Below are 19,095 nucleotides of genomic sequence, written 5' to 3'. Positions count from 1 at the left end.
TGTCGCTGTTCTCACGGATGTGGTATAATCATCTAAACTGACGGAAACGCCACCCGCCCACATATGAGATCAGTACACATCCCGTGCAGCTGCATGCTTGATAATACTGTATCTATTATTATGACAGTATATTCCTAATTTGGGTATCGTTTCTTGGAATTCTTATCCCATAGTCGTGTCTAACGTCCTGAGGACATGGAACGCATATCGATCTGTTTCCCTAAATGTTCAGTTAATCCCCCATTGTTATGTAATGTTATTTGGTGTCCACGCCCAACTTTTACCTTTAGTAGTCTCTTATTATTTTAATAATCCATGGCCACTCCCTTGGAATTATTACCCTCTCAGGTGGTGTCTACATAATTATTACCTAGTTGACCGTGAACTAAGCAATGCGGGACGCTAGTCCATAGCATAACATTAGATAGGAGAAAAAATAAATTTAGTATATAACATTGAACACAGTTATAGTAATATATGATATGTGTTCATATATTTTAAACTTCATTTTTTATTTTTTATAAAGTTCATTTAATTTAGATAAAAATTAAATTATTTACAATACAGTAGGTTAATATATTTTATTACATTTTTTTCTATATTAAATTGTAGGTATTCATTTGAAATTATTCAAGGGAAAAAAATAAATTTAATACACAACAAATCCACAGGTATAAGTAATATATGATGTGTGTACCTATATTTTTAAAACTTCATAGTATAATATTCAATATTTACATAAAAAATATCTCAATTTGAGTTAACTTTTAATAATTTAAATAGGCAGTATAATATTCTAATTCTAATAAGTATTCAATAAGACTGGCTGCTATTAGATATAAAAAAATATATCTATCTATGACAAATTGTATGTATTCATTTAACATTAGACAGGAGAAAAATAAATTTAGTACACAACAAATACACAGTTATAAGTAATATATAATATGTGTACCTACATTTTTAAACTTCATTTTTAATTTTTTATAAAGTTCATTTAATTCAGATAAAAATTAAATTATATACAATACAGTTGTTTAACATATTTGATAATTAGATTTTTTCCGTCTATGTTTCTATGATTTAACATACTGTGTATTAACATTAATGAATTTGAAATAATATTACAGACAATGGATTCAAAAAACAAAGATGAACTTATGAATAAATATCAATATAATTTACAAACTATGGAATCATTAAGATTAGGGAATATTGAAGATAATAAAAATAATATATTAGAAACGAAAGAAATTAATAAAAAAATTAAAGAAATAAAACATAACATTTATTTAATCGGTATATGTTCATCATCAAATGAATTTGAAATCAATCAATTAAGAGATAAATTGTTTTCTTTAAAAGAAGAAAAAAGAGAAATATTTAATAAATATGGTAATAAATATATTTATTATGTTAGAAAAATGGAAATCTGTTATGGAGAAAGATATAGTATGGATATGATGATACGTTGTCAAACATTTCATGACATTTTCTTTTCTAAGAAATTATGATTTTAATTTAATGTTTATAGCTATGTTTTTTTACTTGTAAAAATAAAAAACAATTATTATTTAATGATGATGTGTGTTACTATTTTAATATTTTATTACTAGCAGATAGTTTGCAAAAATCTATATAATTTACAGAACATGACATCATACATTGAAAAAGAAATTAATGGAGTGTTAAAACAACAGGCTGAAAATGAAAAATATGGTGAAAGAGAAGAGAAAAAATTTAAAAAATTAATCTACGATATTAATATTAAAATCCAAAAAGCAAACCTTAAGTCGACCAGAGAAAATTTATTTAAAAAAAAAAAAAGAAATTAAAGCTAATTACGATGAATCAAATTATATAGGTTATCGATGTCAAAAAAGTATAAACTGTCATTTATCATGCCTATATGATTTATTAAATAATAATTAAGTTCTTTAATTTCTTTTTTTAAACTAGTTGCTTAGGTTTGCTAAATATTGTATGATTTATATTAATAAAGTGATTAAAATATTATTATTGTTTATTATATTTTTATTTTTTCATTTAATTTATTTTCAGCTTAATTATGAAAAGAAAAATGGTGACAAAACGTCAGCGAATGACATATGCTGATGAAGGAATATTTGAAATTGAAAGATTTAAAAAATGTTCAAAAACTTTTATAGTTAAGAATAATTTAAAATTTTTAGACTATACACTTTTTTTTAACTATACTTTAGACAAAATAATTCCAAAGTTAAAGGAATCATGTCTACAAACATCTATAAAATTTAATTTATATGTAGATAGTGTATATGAACGAATTATCACACAAGAAGTACAGGATATAGCATTTAAAACCTCTAATACACTTGCATGTAATTCCTCTGATTTTAATAAATTACTGAATGGGATGTTCAATAAATTATTAAGTGAAGAGGATGATTTTTTAGCAAAAGCTTCTGGCTGGTCACTTAAAACAATAGATGCATTACAATTTAGAATTAATATAGTAAATCCTCACAGAGGAGGAACGTATCTAGATCTTCCTGAATATATCAAAGATAAAAGAGCAGTCATAAATGTAAAAAATATTGATGTTAAATGTTTTAAATATTCAATACTATCAAAGTTTGATAATCGTTCAAATAAAACTTATTTTAATAAGAAATATTTTGAAATGTTAGAAAAAAAAAGTGGCTTAGATTTTAAATGTATAGATTTTCCTACACCAATCAGTCAGATAAAAAAATTTGAACGTATAAATAATGTATCAATTAATATTTATAGTTTAAATGATAAAAAACATATTTTCCCTCTATATATTTGTAATACTGAAAGAAAAAAACATTTTGATCTACTTTTGTTTAATAATAATAACACATCACATTATTGTTTTATAAAAAATTTTTCAAGATTTATTAGAAGTCAGAAAACTAAAAACTGTTCCAGATTAATTATCTGTAAAAGATGTTTTACTACTTATAGTGAAAATCCATGTAAAAGCAAATTTTGGGGTAAGAAAGGGTTGAGTGAACACTAGCATAATTGTAGAAAGAACCAATTAGAGAGACCAATAATGTTTGAAAAGGGGGATGATGATTTTATTTATTTTAAAAACTATAAAAATACACAGAGAATACCAATTGTTATGTATGCAGATTTTGAATGTATTTTAACTCCTAAAAAGAAGTCTAGTGAATTTAATAGATGCGAAAAATCTAAAACTTATGCTACACATTTACATGAAATTATGAGCTATGGGTTTTATGTCAAAGTTAACTATGATGTTATATCAAAAGAACTAGTAAAACAGTTCAAAATTCCGTGAAAGGTGGTAATTTATAGAGGTGAAAATGCTGCAAAAATATTTATGGAAAATATGATTGTTATTGGAAATAATATTAATAAAATTTATCAAACAAATAAACCGATGAATAAATTAACTAAAGAAGAAGAAAGTAATTTTAAAAATACTAAGTTTTGTGGAAAATGTTAGAGACATTTTAAAAATAATAATTTAATTAAAGTTCGAGATCACTGTCATTTTACTGGTAAATATAGACAATGTCTTTGTCTTCAATGTAATTTTGAAATAACTAACCCCTCATTCGTACCAATTTTCTTCCATAATTTATCATACGATAGTCATTTCATAATTCGGGAACTTGGTTGTAATGATAAAGATATTCACGTTATTCCTAATTCGTCAGAAAAATATATATCCTTTAGTAAAGAAATCGCACATAGATTTAGTATTAAATTTGTCGATACATTCCGTTTCATGAGCGAATCATTAAGTAAACTTGCATTAAATTTATCTGAAGATAAGTTGAGGTTTAGAGAAACTCTTAAAAATTCTTCCATGAAATCATTAGATCTAGTCACTCAAAAAGGAATCTTCCCTTATGAATATGTCGATAGTTGGAGTAAATTAGATGATACTTTTTTACCATCAAAGTCTGAATTTTATAACTCTTTGACAGACGAAAAAATAAGCGATAAAGATTATATGCATGCTAAAAATATATGGCGAACATTCGATATAAAGACTTTAGGTGAGTATAGCGATCTTTATTTAAAGACTGACGTTACCATACTGGCTGACGTGTTTGAAAATTTTAGAGACTTATGTTTATCTACTCTCAGATTAGATCCTGCTCATTACATGACTGCTCCTGGATTTGCTTTGATTGTATGCAGTACACTAAGGTAAAATTGGAAAGGTTAAAGGATTACAACATACAGAATGTATTATAAACATTTTAATAAAAAAAAACTAATATTTTCTATGTATAAAAACAATATTTAGTACCTACATACCTACTAAATTGCATGTTATAATATGCTTATTTTAGTAGGATGAACCAAAATTAGTATCTTGATCAACAGTCAACACTTTTTTTTCTCCTACATTACTATGTTGTAATGTTGTTGGTGTTGGTTTTTGCAATTGTTGAAAATGTTGATGATAATATGTAGATGGCGTAGAAGATATGTTCTGTGGTGATGATAGTGGCTGAATAGATGATGATGATGATGATGATGCTGTTGAATAACTATCATGTTGTAACTGTTGAGGATAATATGTCGGGATATTGGTACTTGGAAATTGATTGTAGGGTGGTTGAGGCTGTACCATTTGGTTATCTGAATATTTTAACCGAAACATAAGATTGTCAAACTCCATCATTGCAATGTCTTGTTTGTATTCATTAAAGGATTCTAATTTAGCGCAAAGTAAATCGGTAAAGAGTGTACACTTATTTTTGGCCGGAGTTTGTGTAATTTGTTTTAAAATTGTAAATGCTTCGTCCATCTTGTTCTCAATCACTTCCACTTTATCATTTGATTTTCTTTTTTTACTTAATTTACTGGATGACGGAGATAGGCTCTTAAAATTGCAGTCCGGAGTCTGAGGATCATCGATTTCAGTTGTGTCGTACAATTGACAATTTTCAGTCGTGTTGTCGTCATCCACCAAATTTTCAAACTGATAAAAATAATAAAATATATGGTTTGTTTGATTATTAAAATAAAATTGAGAAACATATATCTATGTTATTATATTCTATGTATGTCAATATAGTATAAAATTCAAAATGTATTTCAAATACGTATTTTTGAATGATTAATTACAATACTCAACTATAAATATCACTAGATAGTAAATTAATTGTATTTATATTTAAAACGTTTAATTTAGGTATATTGTACAGTCTTAATTTTACAAATAGTATATAAATATAAATACCTATAGGTATATTGTGGACGCATATGAATAATTAAATTCAGTTGCATTTAGATGTCAATGTAACTATTATGATTATAATAAAAACAGTATATGTTGTTTAAAAAAAATTTTAAAATAAAAAACGCAACGTAAATAAAATCAATCATTATTTTTTTTAGTTACCAAACAATGAAAGTGGTTGGAAAAATTTAGCATCAGATTTTTACGATAAATGGAATTTCCCCAACTGCCTCGGGGCTATTGACGGAAAACATATAGTGATCCAGTGCCCTGCAAATAGTGGATCTGAATACTATAATTATAAGGGAACGTTTAGTATTGTGCTTATAGCTTATGGCTGTCGTGAACTCGGATTATAGTTTTACTTATGTGGATATCGGCTGTCAAGGCAGAATCAGTGATAGTGGCGTACTTCGGGACACGTCGTTTTTTAAAAAACTGGAGACTGATGAATTATTAATACCACAAGAAGGAATACTACCTAATACAAATGTTTCATTGCCATATGTATTTGTGACTGATGAAGCTTTTGCCCTGAGTAAGAACATAATGAAACCTTACTCAGGAGTCTATGAAGATGGAAATTGCAAAAGAATTTTCAATTACCGACTTTATCGAGCACGTAGAGTGGTTGAAAACGTTTTTGGAATTATGGCCTCAGTATTCCGTGTATTTAGAGGACCTATACTTTTAGATCCAGAAAAAGTTAGAGATATAACAATGACTTGTGTATTGTTGCATAACTTCTTACGGAAAAGCAGATCATCATCAAATTCCATATACACACCACCTGGAATTTTCGATACTGAAAATAATGATGGAATTGTAATACCAGGCTCTTGGAGGTCCGAGCAAAATTGTACCAAATCTATGCTTCCATTACAAAGAGTGCCGAGAAAATCTGGCCTTGAAGCAAAAATGGTTAGGGATCGGTTAGCGGAATATTTTATGACAAGCGGAACGGTGGAATGGCAAGAAAATGCCAAATAATAAATTAAAATTAAATTATTATTACTTATATAACATATTTGTAATATACCCCACACAGCATACAAATATTTATTTAATGATTATTCAATGTTTAAAAAAAAATTGATATATTAGTTAAATGTTTGATTTCCATTGGTTATACATTTTTTAATATTAATTAAATTATAATAAATATTGTTTGAACCCTTTTGCATTTCGCAATTAATATTTAAAACATACATTAAATAAATATTTTACATTAACGTTTATTTAATATAAGAATTTTAAATTTATTTAATGTTTAATTTATATTGTTTATGGATTGTAAAATATTTAAAAATACAGAGTAAATATTGTTTGAACTCTTTTGCAATTAATAATTAGTATTAAAATTAAATATTAAATAAATATCAGATACCAAAGTTTAATAAATATTTCATTTTCATTAACAAAAATATTAAAATATATTATAAGGATGTATGTAATAATAGGTAAGGAAACAAAAAATAATATAATAAAACTGTAGTATAAAATATAATTAAGGTACATAACCTAATGAGACTTATACAATATATAATATATAAATACAAATATATATTATAAGAATGATAATAATGTATAACATTACAATTTTTTTTTTTTTAAACAAAATAATAAAACTGTAGCATAAAATATATTATAATAAAGGTACATATCTTGAGTCTTATATGATGTATGTAAATATTATCAGAAAAATAATGATAAAACTAAAAATATTTAATTTTTTTTCAAACAAAAAATAAAATAGTATAATAAAAACTGGGTGTTATTATAATAAAATATATTATAAAGGTACATAACTTATTAATTAGTTGTATATGATGTTTATGTAAAAAAAATATATTATAATAAGAATTATAATAAAATATAAATTAAAATAATAAAATTGGGGTAAAAGTTAACTATCAAGGTAGGTACATAACCTGATAATAAGTTATATGTACAAACAAATTAATAAATTAATCCTTTATTATTATTTTAGCATCTAGTCTTTTAAGATTAAATGGTGCTTGTGCAAGAATGTATTTAATGATTTCTTCAATTTCATTCTGTGAGACACATTTGAATTTTTTATGTTGTTTTAGAGTATCTAAAATAATAGTAAGTAATGAATAGATTTATGTATAAATATAATTAAAAAATACATTGAAATTTCATTAGTTATCATTAAGAAGATTGATTGTGATTATAATAATGGAAAAAGATTCAAGATGTAAAATATTGGTAACAATTTAATATAATAATAAAAAGTTTGTAAATATATACTTTTAAACCATCTTACCAAAAATAACAGAACATATTGCTAATGTTGAAAATTTCTTTTTTCCCTTTTTGCCAGTAAACGAATAGTTTTTAAGTAGTTCATCATTAAACAGTTTATACATCATCCTTTTAACCATGGCTTTTACATGTTTCCCGCCAATGTAGGATAACTCATTGATCTAAGCATAGGAAAAATATATTTATAGTTAATTTTACATTAGTTTAAAATAACATTACATTTTATTACCAAATTAGATCTGAATACACTGTCTCCAGAAATTTTATCTTCAAATATATTAAGATCTATTTCATTATTTAATGGTATAGTACAATCAGACATATCATTCAACAAGCTAAAAGGCTTATTACTGCTATTATTAATATGGATATTACTATCTGATTGTGTTTCTAAAACTTCTAGTCTTTGGCTCAATTCAATTTGATTATTAATGACACGTCTTAGTTCATGTTTAATAAATGTTAGTGTATGAAGAACTTCTTTTTGAAAGTTGTTACTTACAAATGTACCTAATCAAAATAATAATATATCATCATCAGTTAATTAAAATATAAATAATATGCGTTATAAAAAAATTAAATAACATTACAAATATTTTCAAAAATAAATAAAATTGTAGCAATTAATATGTTGGTACTTTTAAATAAGTACACAATAAAGACCCATTCACTTTTGGAATATTCGGTAGTTATAGAAAAAAATGTAATTATTGAATAATGTTATAATAGCAAAGCTGCAAGTATACGAATACAAGTTTTAAATTTCATGATATAGAGTACTATATTTTAAACAGGTACTTTAAATCTTAAATATTATGATGCAATTTTGTTGATATTAAATATATTATTTAATATTTGTACAGGAATGTTTATGCATTAATAACTACTAACAAAACATAATTAAAAAGTAAATCTATATACATTATGTATAACATGCATTATATAACAAGTTACTTTAAAAAAATACTATTTACAATAATAGTCTAATTTTATATTTTTAACTTTTAAATATTTAACTAAATAAAAGTATAACAACAACTGTTTTATACAGGGATCAAGTATTATTTAAATTTTAAATACATTTTTAAAACTAGTATTAGAGCAGTATTTTTCAAATGTATAATAGTAATACTTTAGATAAGTACATAAATGATAATACCTAAGGTATGTATTAGTCTACAGAAGAGTATAAATTTAAATATTAAATATCAAATAAATATACTATTACCAGTCAATTCAGTTGGTGTACTACTGAAAACTTCAGACATTTTAGGAGATTCAGGAGTCTTATTAACATAACTTAGTTTAGAACTGTTGTTGCCTGAAAATAAGTCACAATATATCATTTATTAAATGTAAATCCAACAACCGGGGTGATACTTTTAGTTAACCAAAAGCAATATAATATAATTTTTCAAAATGTTTATAGTTATCAAATATGTTTGTCTTTATAGTATATTGTATAATATTATATTTCTTATTTGTTGCAGTAAATTATATATGTATAATTATTATTTAAGTTGATCAAGTTTTAAAAAAAAAATGTTTTTTTAAAGTTTGAAATAAGTTTGTTACAATAAGTACAAAGTATAGGACCATATATATATATATATAATAGTAATATGGTAGCTTGTAGGTAAATATTAAAAATTTTTGAATATTATTTACCTGATTGAATTTCTGTTGGGTTTGACATTGAGTTTGGTGTAGTAGTAACTACAGTTGTGTTTGCTAAGTATCTAGCTGATGTGTTTACAGCTGCTTTATCTTCATACTCGTCAGGTTTATTTATAATAACACTTGTATCTAATAAAAAATATTAAACATTTTATAATTAGTTTATTACAAAATAAGTCACTATATGCATATATTATGACCTATGCAGTATATTTTAGAATTTTATCAAAACTTGCCTTTTTCTTCACAATTAGTAATTGGCTGTGATTCTTCATAACACAATTTTTTTACAATTAATCTGTTCTTAGGAGCTCCAATATGTGCAGTTTTTGAAACTGATTGATTAAATACTTGAAAAAAAAAATGTAGGGTTGACGGTATTGAAATTTGAAACCGGTATAGCGGTATTAGATTCGGTACCGGTATGAAACGGTATACCGTGATACCGGTATATACCGAAAAACCGTAATACCGGAAAACCGTAATACCGAAAAACCGTAATACCGGAAAACTAAAAAACACTGAAATTATGTGCTGAGGGAGTAAACAATTTTTAAAAAACATTATATTACAATATAATATGTTATATATAAATATTTATTTTATTATATAATTATATAGAGGGTATGGCAAAGAAACTACCTTATTTAAAAAAAATAATAACACAGTGTCATAGTGTAGGGGATGTCTTTTTTTTCAATTTACAGGGAGTCATTAAAGTTTAAATTTTTTTTTTTTTAAATCATATTATTAAGGCGATTAAAATAATTAGGGTCTTTCCTCAGGTCTTTATTTTTGTAATAAGACAAGATATGATGAAGGAGTACCTTCCCCCCTTAGGATTTTTTTTAAATTGATTTCATGAACACATCAAAAAACATGTTATATCAGGGTCTGTAAAAGGCAAAAAAAGCACACTCTGAAAAGGATTTACAAAAAGCTGAGCACACCACTAAAAACAAGAACTGTTTCTAAATAATAAAAAATTATTAAATCAGTAAAATTTAAACATAAAATAAACAAATTTATTAGTATTCTTTTACTAATAAATAAATATTAACAATACAAGCCCTGTCTTTAACAAAATTAAAAATTATTAACTCAGTATACTGTATAACTACTATAACGTTAACATAAGTTCAAAAAAAAGTATTAGAATTAGTCATTAGATATTACTTGGAAATAAATTTTGAGTTCATTGATAAAAAAATGAGTTCTTCAGCATGTCCTGGAGATAGTAATGACCGATGATCTGTAATAATATTCCCTGCAGAGCTAAATATCCTTTCACTAGGCACACTGGTGCCAGGTATACATAAGTACTTCATCGCTAGTAATGATATTGTAGGCAATTGTGAATGATATAGTTTCCACCACTGAAGAGGATCAGCATCAAGAGAAATAAATGGCAAGGATACATATTTTTCCAATTCAATTTGGTTTAAGGCTTCGTCGGTCACATTGTTCATAACGGGACAGTCAAAGTTTTCCAAAAATGCTGCTAATCCTACAGTATCATTAAAACAATATTGATATCAGAAATATTATAGTTTCAGTAAAAATATTTGAATAAAAAAAAACCAATCTTTACTATACATACCATCATTTTTCTGAACCTTGAGTTCCTTACTTTTAGCTTGGTTGCCTATTTCATCCATTTCAAGTTGAATTGAATTTTTTACTGTATCTATATCTCTTGGATCAATATATGCTGATTTGTACCTTGGATCCAAAAAGCATATTTTTTGTAAAAACATTCTACTTTCTTCTTTATTAATGTAACGTTTATGAAATGGTCTTTTTATATCGTCCTTTAAATGATTTTCAATATGATCTAATAAATTATCAATTGTATTCACACTATCCACATGTGTATCAACATCATCATCACTTATGTCTCCACAAACTTCATTTGTGTTAAAATATGAATTTATATTATTATCCATAAGTGTACATTGACTTAAGATTGGAAATAATTGTTCGCTCTCCCCAAAATTTTCACTATTATTCGCTCTAGTTGATTCTTCTTGTGTTAAGGCACAAGTAAAATTTGATGAATTTGTGTGAAGCAAAGTTTTTTCAAGTTTTGTATAAACTGGCCAAATTGAAGAAGCTGTAACAATCTTTTCTGCACCCATATGTTCACCAAGAGTTTTTAGTGGTTCAAAAATTTTGCACATCACCAAAATAAGTTTTTGTTCATTGCAGTTTGGAAGCAGTTTGATTTTTCTTGATTTCAACTTAAATAAAACATCATAAAGAGCATCATAATTATCTCTTACAAACTGAATAGCAGGTAGATTAGTCCACCATCTTGTAACACATGATGCTGGCATAACTTTTTGTGGAAGGTCAAGTTTACATTGCGCATCTTGAAGCAATCTACGTAAGTTTGAACTATAATGAAATGTATATCTTAGTTTGGAAATATTAGAAATAATGGTTTTTATTGGATTTAAATTCATAGATGATGTAACTCCATTATTTAATGTGTGACCAAAACAACTAATATGATTTAAGTCCATTAACTGAACAGCTTTGATAACATTAGTACCATTATCTGTAGTTGCGGCAGATACTTTTGACATAGGAATATTCCAATCTTTAAGTGTAGATTCAATAATATCTTTTAGATTAGTGGCAGTGTGGTCTACATCAAGAATTGTGCAAGCCATACAATATGTTTGAAGAACCCAATCACTATTGATAGTATGAGCTGTTATGCCAATGTAAGGCTGTTGGGCATTGGAAGTCCAACAATCAAATGTAAGCGACAGAAATTGTGCAGAGTTGAGATCATGTTTTATTCTACGTTTTACCTCAAAGTATAAAGCAGGAATTTTGTTATCAGCAAAAACTTGGCGACTTGGGATAGTATATCCAGGACATATGACAGACATTAGGTGTTTAAATCCTTGTTTTGATACAGATCTATAAGGTTGCATATCTGTGGCAATCCAATAGGCAATTGCATTGGTATACTTTTCACTGGTTGTTTTATCCAATTTCTTGTATATGTTCATAGATTGTTGTTTTAGTGTACAAGATCTACAAGTGAATAAAAATAATATTAAATGTAATTATTTCATTTAAGGTCTGTGGGCGAGTGGGTTCCAAATAATTTAGATTACATTTTTTTTAAATTGTTTTTATTGAGTATGTGGTTCATTAACGAATAAGAACAGTAAGTGTACCTATTCTACATATTATAACCTTAAGTTAGATTTTAAACTTACTTGTGAACTAAATTTGTACTGGAATTTAATGGCACTAGTTCATGATGTTCTGCACTATTATTAGCAATGTCACAAGGAGGATCACTGATGTCATCAGTTTCATTCAGATCATTTCTAACAAACAATTTTCAAAATTAACTTGTGAACATAATGGCAGATTAAAGTACAATGGTATTTTATCATCATTATTCATTACAAATATTGAAATATTATGTAAAAAAAAAATGTTTCTTATTATATTATATATTATGTTACAATTATGAAAAGGTTAAATCATTAATAGGTATTTGTATATTATTTACAATTCATAGATTAAATACCTATTAAAATATAAATGTTTATTATTAATTTTGTTTACTTGTTAAAGCTGTTATCTTGACCCTTTATATTCAAAAACTCCAAATGAATATTGGGATGATGTATTCTCAAGTGATTTATCAAATTACTAGTGTTACCTCCTTTAGCTTCAAAATTATTTTTGCACTTTAAACATCTCCCTTGGTCTTTGTTCAATTTTGTGAAAAAATTCCACACTTTTGATCTTTTTCTTGGCATGGTTTTCTAAAAGAAAAAATCATTGTAATATTAGGTAATTAAATAATTACTAATACCAGGTTGAAAAATGTATGTAAGTAACTTTAAAGGTTCTCTGAACTAAACAGATCAATTATCAATAATAGGTTCAACTTACCTTTTTAAACAATTAACCAGCCTGCAATAATAAATGCGATTAATTATTATTTAATTATAGGTACAATACTACAATGTAGATGACTCGATGTGTTCAGACGTTCAGTGTACGTTATTACATATTAATATTTAATATATTATCTGTTATCAAAGTCACTCTTACAACAATAATTATGACTCGATGAACGCATTTTCATTAGTAAACAATAACATTACAAAAATAGAATCTATTTTAATTTATATCACGGTCTTATATTATTGGCTATTGCCGTGATATATATTATTGCATGGAGGCATAATAATAAGTGTATAACCAATAACCATAGAATAACCGGTATAACTGATAACACTGGCAAGACTGAAAACTGTTCAGCAATTATATCCAATAACCAGTATACCAAAAAAGCGTCACCAAACGGTACTAGGTACGGTATTTCGGTATTTACGGTTTTACGGTATGCACCGGTATTACGGTTTTCCGGTATGCACCGGTTTTACGGTTTTCCGGTATGTACCGGTATTACGGTATACCGTTGTAGCGGTATTTGTGCAAAAACCGGTATACCGGTTAACCGGTATACCGGTATTGACGGTATACCGAAAAACTCGTCAACCCTAAAAAAATGTGAGATTATATAAATACAATATTAATATAAGAATAAATTTCACAAGTTATTACTTACACTGAATATGTTACAATATTAAATTTTAAAACTAAGAAATTTAAACCTCTGTAATAATAACCAATAAACCTTTACATTAACTATATTATACTAATCTATTTCGTCTTGAAAACCAAACATTTACACTGACTGAAAATCATAACATTTTTATGCGCTTCTTAAATAATTCTTCCTTTTTATTCTTTCTGTACACAGCATCATATTAATAATTACAAATTCTAAATAGGGCAAAGAATATATTAATTTTACTATGGGTTTTGTTTATTTATGTATTACAACCATCTTTTGTCTTTTAAGGCAGCAAAAATGTTTTGATTTTTTACTTTAGCATTTTTTCTGGTAGGAAAGTGGTTCTAGATGAAACTTTGGGGCGGGTCGTAAGTAAAAAATGCCCAGTATTTTTTAAAAGCATTGAGTAACCCAATGTAGTAAAAATGTATACAATTTCCAATATAATGTCTATTTTATCTTAATGACTTCACACTCACACAATTATTCAAGATAAATATTATTTCATTATAAATAGCCACTAAGATGTATTCAATACTAAATTTAAAATAAGTCACAAAAAAAAAAAAATATCACTTATGTTTTGACATAAAAGTTATTTATATTATGAACTTACTTTTTGACTTTTTTGGCGAAGGCGACCAACCTGGAACTTTTGATTTATAAACATTTATGTTTGAAATATCACTATCAAATTCTAAATTAAACAATGTGAATAAAAAAAAAATTAGTTAAAAACTGATATCTATTTTTAATACAATTAAATACTAAGTAAAAAATGACAACAAAATTAACCTGAAAAATCAGGACAGTCAGAATAAAAGATATCTGATTTTTTTGATTTTAATTTTCTTTTAGACTTATTGTCGTAATCGTCATCTGACACGTCTGTTTGAATAGTTGCTTTTTCTGCCATCTTTCTAGCTTGTAGTATTGATGCTGTTATATAAATTCCAAATAGAAATAGAAAGTAAGAAATATAAATTAAAAATTATAACTTTAATTTTACCAATATTAGATTTTAAAATTCTTGATTTAAAATAATCAAATTCACATTCATTGGGTATACTTTTACGTTCAATCAATTTTGAAGCTTGGTTTATATTTTTGGGCCATGCACAGTAAGTCCCATCTTTGTTAATCCAAAAGCTAGGTACAGCTTCTACCAAATCGTCATAAAAATGAACAACAGAATAACTTGTCATGGTTTTATATTTTACGTAATTTACCTATATAAAAAATGCATACATTTACACAGGTCACATAATAGTTTTTTTAAATATGTATATATATATATATATTTATTGGATATACCTATAAGTAAATAATTACATATTACATTAACATTTTTAAAAGAAATATAGTAATTAATAATTACAGAAATAATTATCTAATAAATATCTAAATATATAAAGTGAAATTAAAATTTAAATAATCACATAAATGAGGTCAATATTAAACATCATAAGTATGTAAAATAGGATATGCAATCTGTTTATTATTATCACTATCCATAAGCAACATATACTTTGAAAAGTGTGTGGACTCTATATCAATAGCAGTGAAATTTTCTGACAATTCATCAACTATTGCAATACCTAATATTAAACTGTTAATAGGTTTTTCAAAATAACATACATTTTTGTTAAATTTCTTAGCTAAAACAACATTTTTACTGCTATTGGTATCATAACAAATATTTATAACTTTAAAAATGCTTAGTTCTTTATTATCTTCAAAGCCTATGTAACTATCACTCTCAGATTTAATATTTATTTTCATATCATTTTTAATAAATGTTTGAAATTGAGGTGCAGTAAAGTGTTCAAGTAATGGCCCATTACTATGTAATTTTTTGTATACTATTTTGCCATTTATATTATCATTTGATTTAGATTCACTAAAGGTTATAAACTCTTGATAACGGTTGATTACTTGTTCCAAAGGTTTCTCATGTTTCCTAACCATTTTTTTTAAAAACTTCATGTAATTTTCAAAAGGAAAACATGAGCACTTATCTAGAGAACCAAATTTTTTATAGTCATCAATTATATGTATCAGTCCATGGATATTTTGTGATACAAATTGTTCTCCGTACAGCTCCTCAAATTTTTCAACAAAATGTATTAATCATTTTTTCAGGAATATTGGGAGATTAAAGAATTCTAAAAGCTACATGGAGGCAAATAAAATGAATATAGCACTCATTTAAAAGAATTCCTTTTAAGACTATTGGTCCAGTATACAGTAAAAATGATCTAAACTCAGTTGCTTTCCATCTTAGTACTTCATTTAATCCCCTAGGCTTTCTAGAAAAATCGCAGGCCATATTTGGTTTAATAGATAAGAGGCGATTAGTAATTATATTTACATTATGGCTTTGTATACGGACAAGTACAGGAGCTTTTTTTAATATACCCAGCCATAATAAAATTACCTTTTTTACAACACCTAGGCATACTAAATGCATGTAGTCAATACTGAAATCATCTACCATATAATTTGAGTTAAATTTGAAACTGTATCACCAATATGATGCTCATCATCAGCCCGGTTAATAAAATCTAAATGAGTTCGTTTGGGGAAATTTGTTCCTAAAAAACTCGTTGTGTTATTTACACGAACACCATCAATAGTGCATCTTGGACAAGAATAGTATCCAACATGTCCTTTAGTACATAAAATAAAGCTTTTAGCTGGTGTATCACAGCAAAATGTATCGACTTTTACAATTTTTTTTCCGAAATCAGTATCCATACCATAATCAGCTAAATATTTAAGTTCATCAACCAAATCATTTAAAAATGAATTACTACTTGATGGCTTTTCTTTCCCCCAATAAAGACCAATCAAAAACACATTTGGTTTAATTGAAAAGTCACGAGCATAACCAAGAATAGGCCAGAAACTGCTGGAAGAGCTTTTTGTAAGTGGTAATCCATCAACACCAATAACCAATTTAATTATGTTATCATTTACATATGAAAAATTACAATGGGTTTTTAAGCCATTACCAATACCAAAATGGTAATAATATCCTGGATGAATAACTTTAATTTTATTTTGCTCATTAGATTTATTGGTCTTTAACACAGTCCTAGCATCTACTGGAAAATGATTAAAACAGCTATGAGTCTTTAAAATCTTTAATAATGCTGAGAATGCAGATAAAGTAATATTATTTTCAATTGTCCAATGCGCTAATAATTTAAGAATGGAATCATCATTATTAAAAATATTATTTCCATTTGACACACATTCTCACACACTAATAACACTTAACGACCACTTAATTACAATAGCTTTCAAATAAATGTATGATACTTACTTCGCATACAATGTGCTGCCAGCTGCCATGTGCAATGTATAACCATTAACCGCAGAATACAGCAACTTTAGATTTTAGAAACGTTAAAACACTATCAAAACATTCAATACTTAATACCAGGATCAATAAATATTAGTTCACAGCAGTGTAAGTGTAATAAATATTAATATAACAGCCACAATGATCCACAATGATGATGACTAGCCGAATGCCGAATGCCAAATACGCGTACGCTACGCCGAATGGCAAACTCGAATACTCGATAGTAGATACTATGATAGTCACTTTAGTCAGTGTAATACTATAATTATTATCGAAATATCGTTACCGATGACCGATGTGCGATAACGATTAACGGATAACCGTATAATCGGGATGCGGTTCGCGGGGTGATCTCCGGACGCAATTATATTTTAGTTGGTGCAATATGGTTTTCCCGTATTTAGGAAAGTTATAAATACACGTGCTTATTTATATTAATCAATATTACATATATTACATAGTGTGCGTGTGCGTGTGTGTTACTGTGTTAGGGGGAATACACGTGTCAGGATTTGTATATATAATATAGCTAGTATAATGTATAATAATAATAATATATATATATAATGCACACATTTATATTAATCAATTTCGCTTCAATATTAATTAAGAATATTTAATGCAAATTATTTTTAAGCATAATTAAACCAAATTTTTGATTGAATGTCAATTATTTAATTTTAAATGAACAAAAAATTAAAATTGAATATTTATTATAAATATTGAGTTAGTGTTTAATTTTCAATCTTTAATAATGATTAATCTTAGTAAGTTAAATGGATATTATAAATATTAAAATTTATACAATTGCAAATGTATGTTAACATTTAAATATTTTTTCTTCAATATTAACTAATTGTTGTTCATTATTTTAATTATAATATACAAAATTAAATAACTATTCAATGTTGAATAATGTTTTAATTTTAAATATTTAAATTCCAATTAAAGTTAAACATTGATACAATAGTTATGATTGACAAATGTTGTGTGGGACGTATTTACGTATTTGTATTTACGTTATTTATTTAATATTATTATTATTTACACTATTAAAAACAGCATTAATAAAATAAATTTAACATATTAAGATACTTAATAGAAGTATTCATTTTTTAAACCAAACTAAAACTTAAAAATATTTATGATAAATACATTAGTAATTATTTCATTGAAACTATTTTATTGATTAGATTTTTATTCATTTCTGCTTTTAAAATTATATAGACGATATAGTAGTTTATTTCGGGTCATTCATATTTATTTTTCACAGCTATATGGTAAACATAAATACCTACACTTTAAATGAACAAAAATAACATAGAGACTATGAACATTTAACATTTGGTTCATGGTTGGTAGAATACATGTCGACACCGGTTACTACATGTCTAAACCGGTGACAGAGCATCGTGAATGATTACTATTTATATTTATATTCATATTTATATTTTCTGCATTGGCCATTGGCATTTTTAACGTGCACAGGGCCGTACTTAGGAGAATATAATTATTGAAATATATCATAGTATAAGTATACAAAATAATAAATAAATATTTATTAATTAAATAATATTTTTTATAAGTAATATACAATCTGTACCAATAGAGGCACAATAAGAATATGGGCTATATTATTTACAATTGCATGAAACGGTTGATGGAAGAAGCTACTGCAGCCTACGAAGTGTATTATCCAAATAATAAAATATAATTAAACAAAATATAACTAATTAAACTTACCTCTGTTGAAATTGTTTTTTTTGCAACGTAAATCCCATGCAGAAATGACATTGCATTGTAGGCAAACCAGTCAGGCTGAATAACGTCTTTGGTACCACTCCCAGTACCCTTGCTTGCTTTAACTTTGTTTAACAGTTTTCTATAAGTAGCCATAAGAGAATC

The 19,095-nt window shown here is 26.2% G+C and overlaps 3 protein-coding genes and 1 pseudogene across 3 annotated transcripts; 1 reads left to right on the top strand and 3 right to left on the bottom strand.

The window, feature by feature from the left end:
• Positions 1–2,068: 2,068 nt before the first annotated feature.
• Positions 2,069–3,313, top strand: LOC149059210 (uncharacterized). The gene is made up of 2 exons (XM_089223120.1): positions 2,069–2,999; positions 3,144–3,313. Exons 1-2 carry the CDS (start codon positions 2,069–2,071, stop codon positions 3,311–3,313), a joined length of 1,101 nt encoding a protein of 366 aa, XP_089079246.1.
• Positions 3,314–7,203: 3,890 nt separating this feature from the next.
• Positions 7,204–15,025, bottom strand: LOC149059208 (uncharacterized). Its single transcript, XM_089218059.1, has 7 exons — positions 14,830–15,025; positions 14,616–14,759; positions 14,437–14,517; positions 9,439–9,552; positions 7,755–8,035; positions 7,527–7,686; positions 7,204–7,334 (listed from the first exon to the last, which is right to left on the bottom strand). The coding sequence occupies exons 1-7, from the start codon at positions 15,023–15,025 to the stop codon at positions 7,204–7,206; spliced, it is 1,107 nt and encodes a 368-aa protein (XP_089074185.1).
• Positions 10,211–13,629, bottom strand: LOC149059209 (E3 SUMO-protein ligase ZBED1-like). The gene is made up of 4 exons (XM_089217388.1): positions 12,797–13,629; positions 12,439–12,552; positions 10,803–12,250; positions 10,211–10,709 (listed from the first exon to the last, which is right to left on the bottom strand). The coding sequence occupies exons 1-4, from the start codon at positions 12,991–12,993 to the stop codon at positions 10,375–10,377; spliced, it is 2,094 nt and encodes a 697-aa protein (XP_089073514.1). The 5' UTR covers positions 12,994–13,629; the 3' UTR covers positions 10,211–10,374.
• Positions 15,026–15,275: 250 nt separating the features above from the next.
• LOC149059207 (uncharacterized) lies at positions 15,276–17,194 on the bottom strand (annotated as a pseudogene).
• Between the last annotated feature and the right edge of the window lie 1,901 nt (positions 17,195–19,095).

This window comes from Diuraphis noxia, unplaced genomic scaffold (assembly GCF_037042655.1).
Source record: "Diuraphis noxia isolate RWA-SAM2 unplaced genomic scaffold, SU_Dnox_SAM2 contig0001, whole genome shotgun sequence".
Taxonomy (NCBI): Eukaryota; Metazoa; Arthropoda; class Insecta; order Hemiptera; family Aphididae; genus Diuraphis; species Diuraphis noxia.
This window is presented reverse-complemented; position numbering and strand designations above follow the sequence as displayed.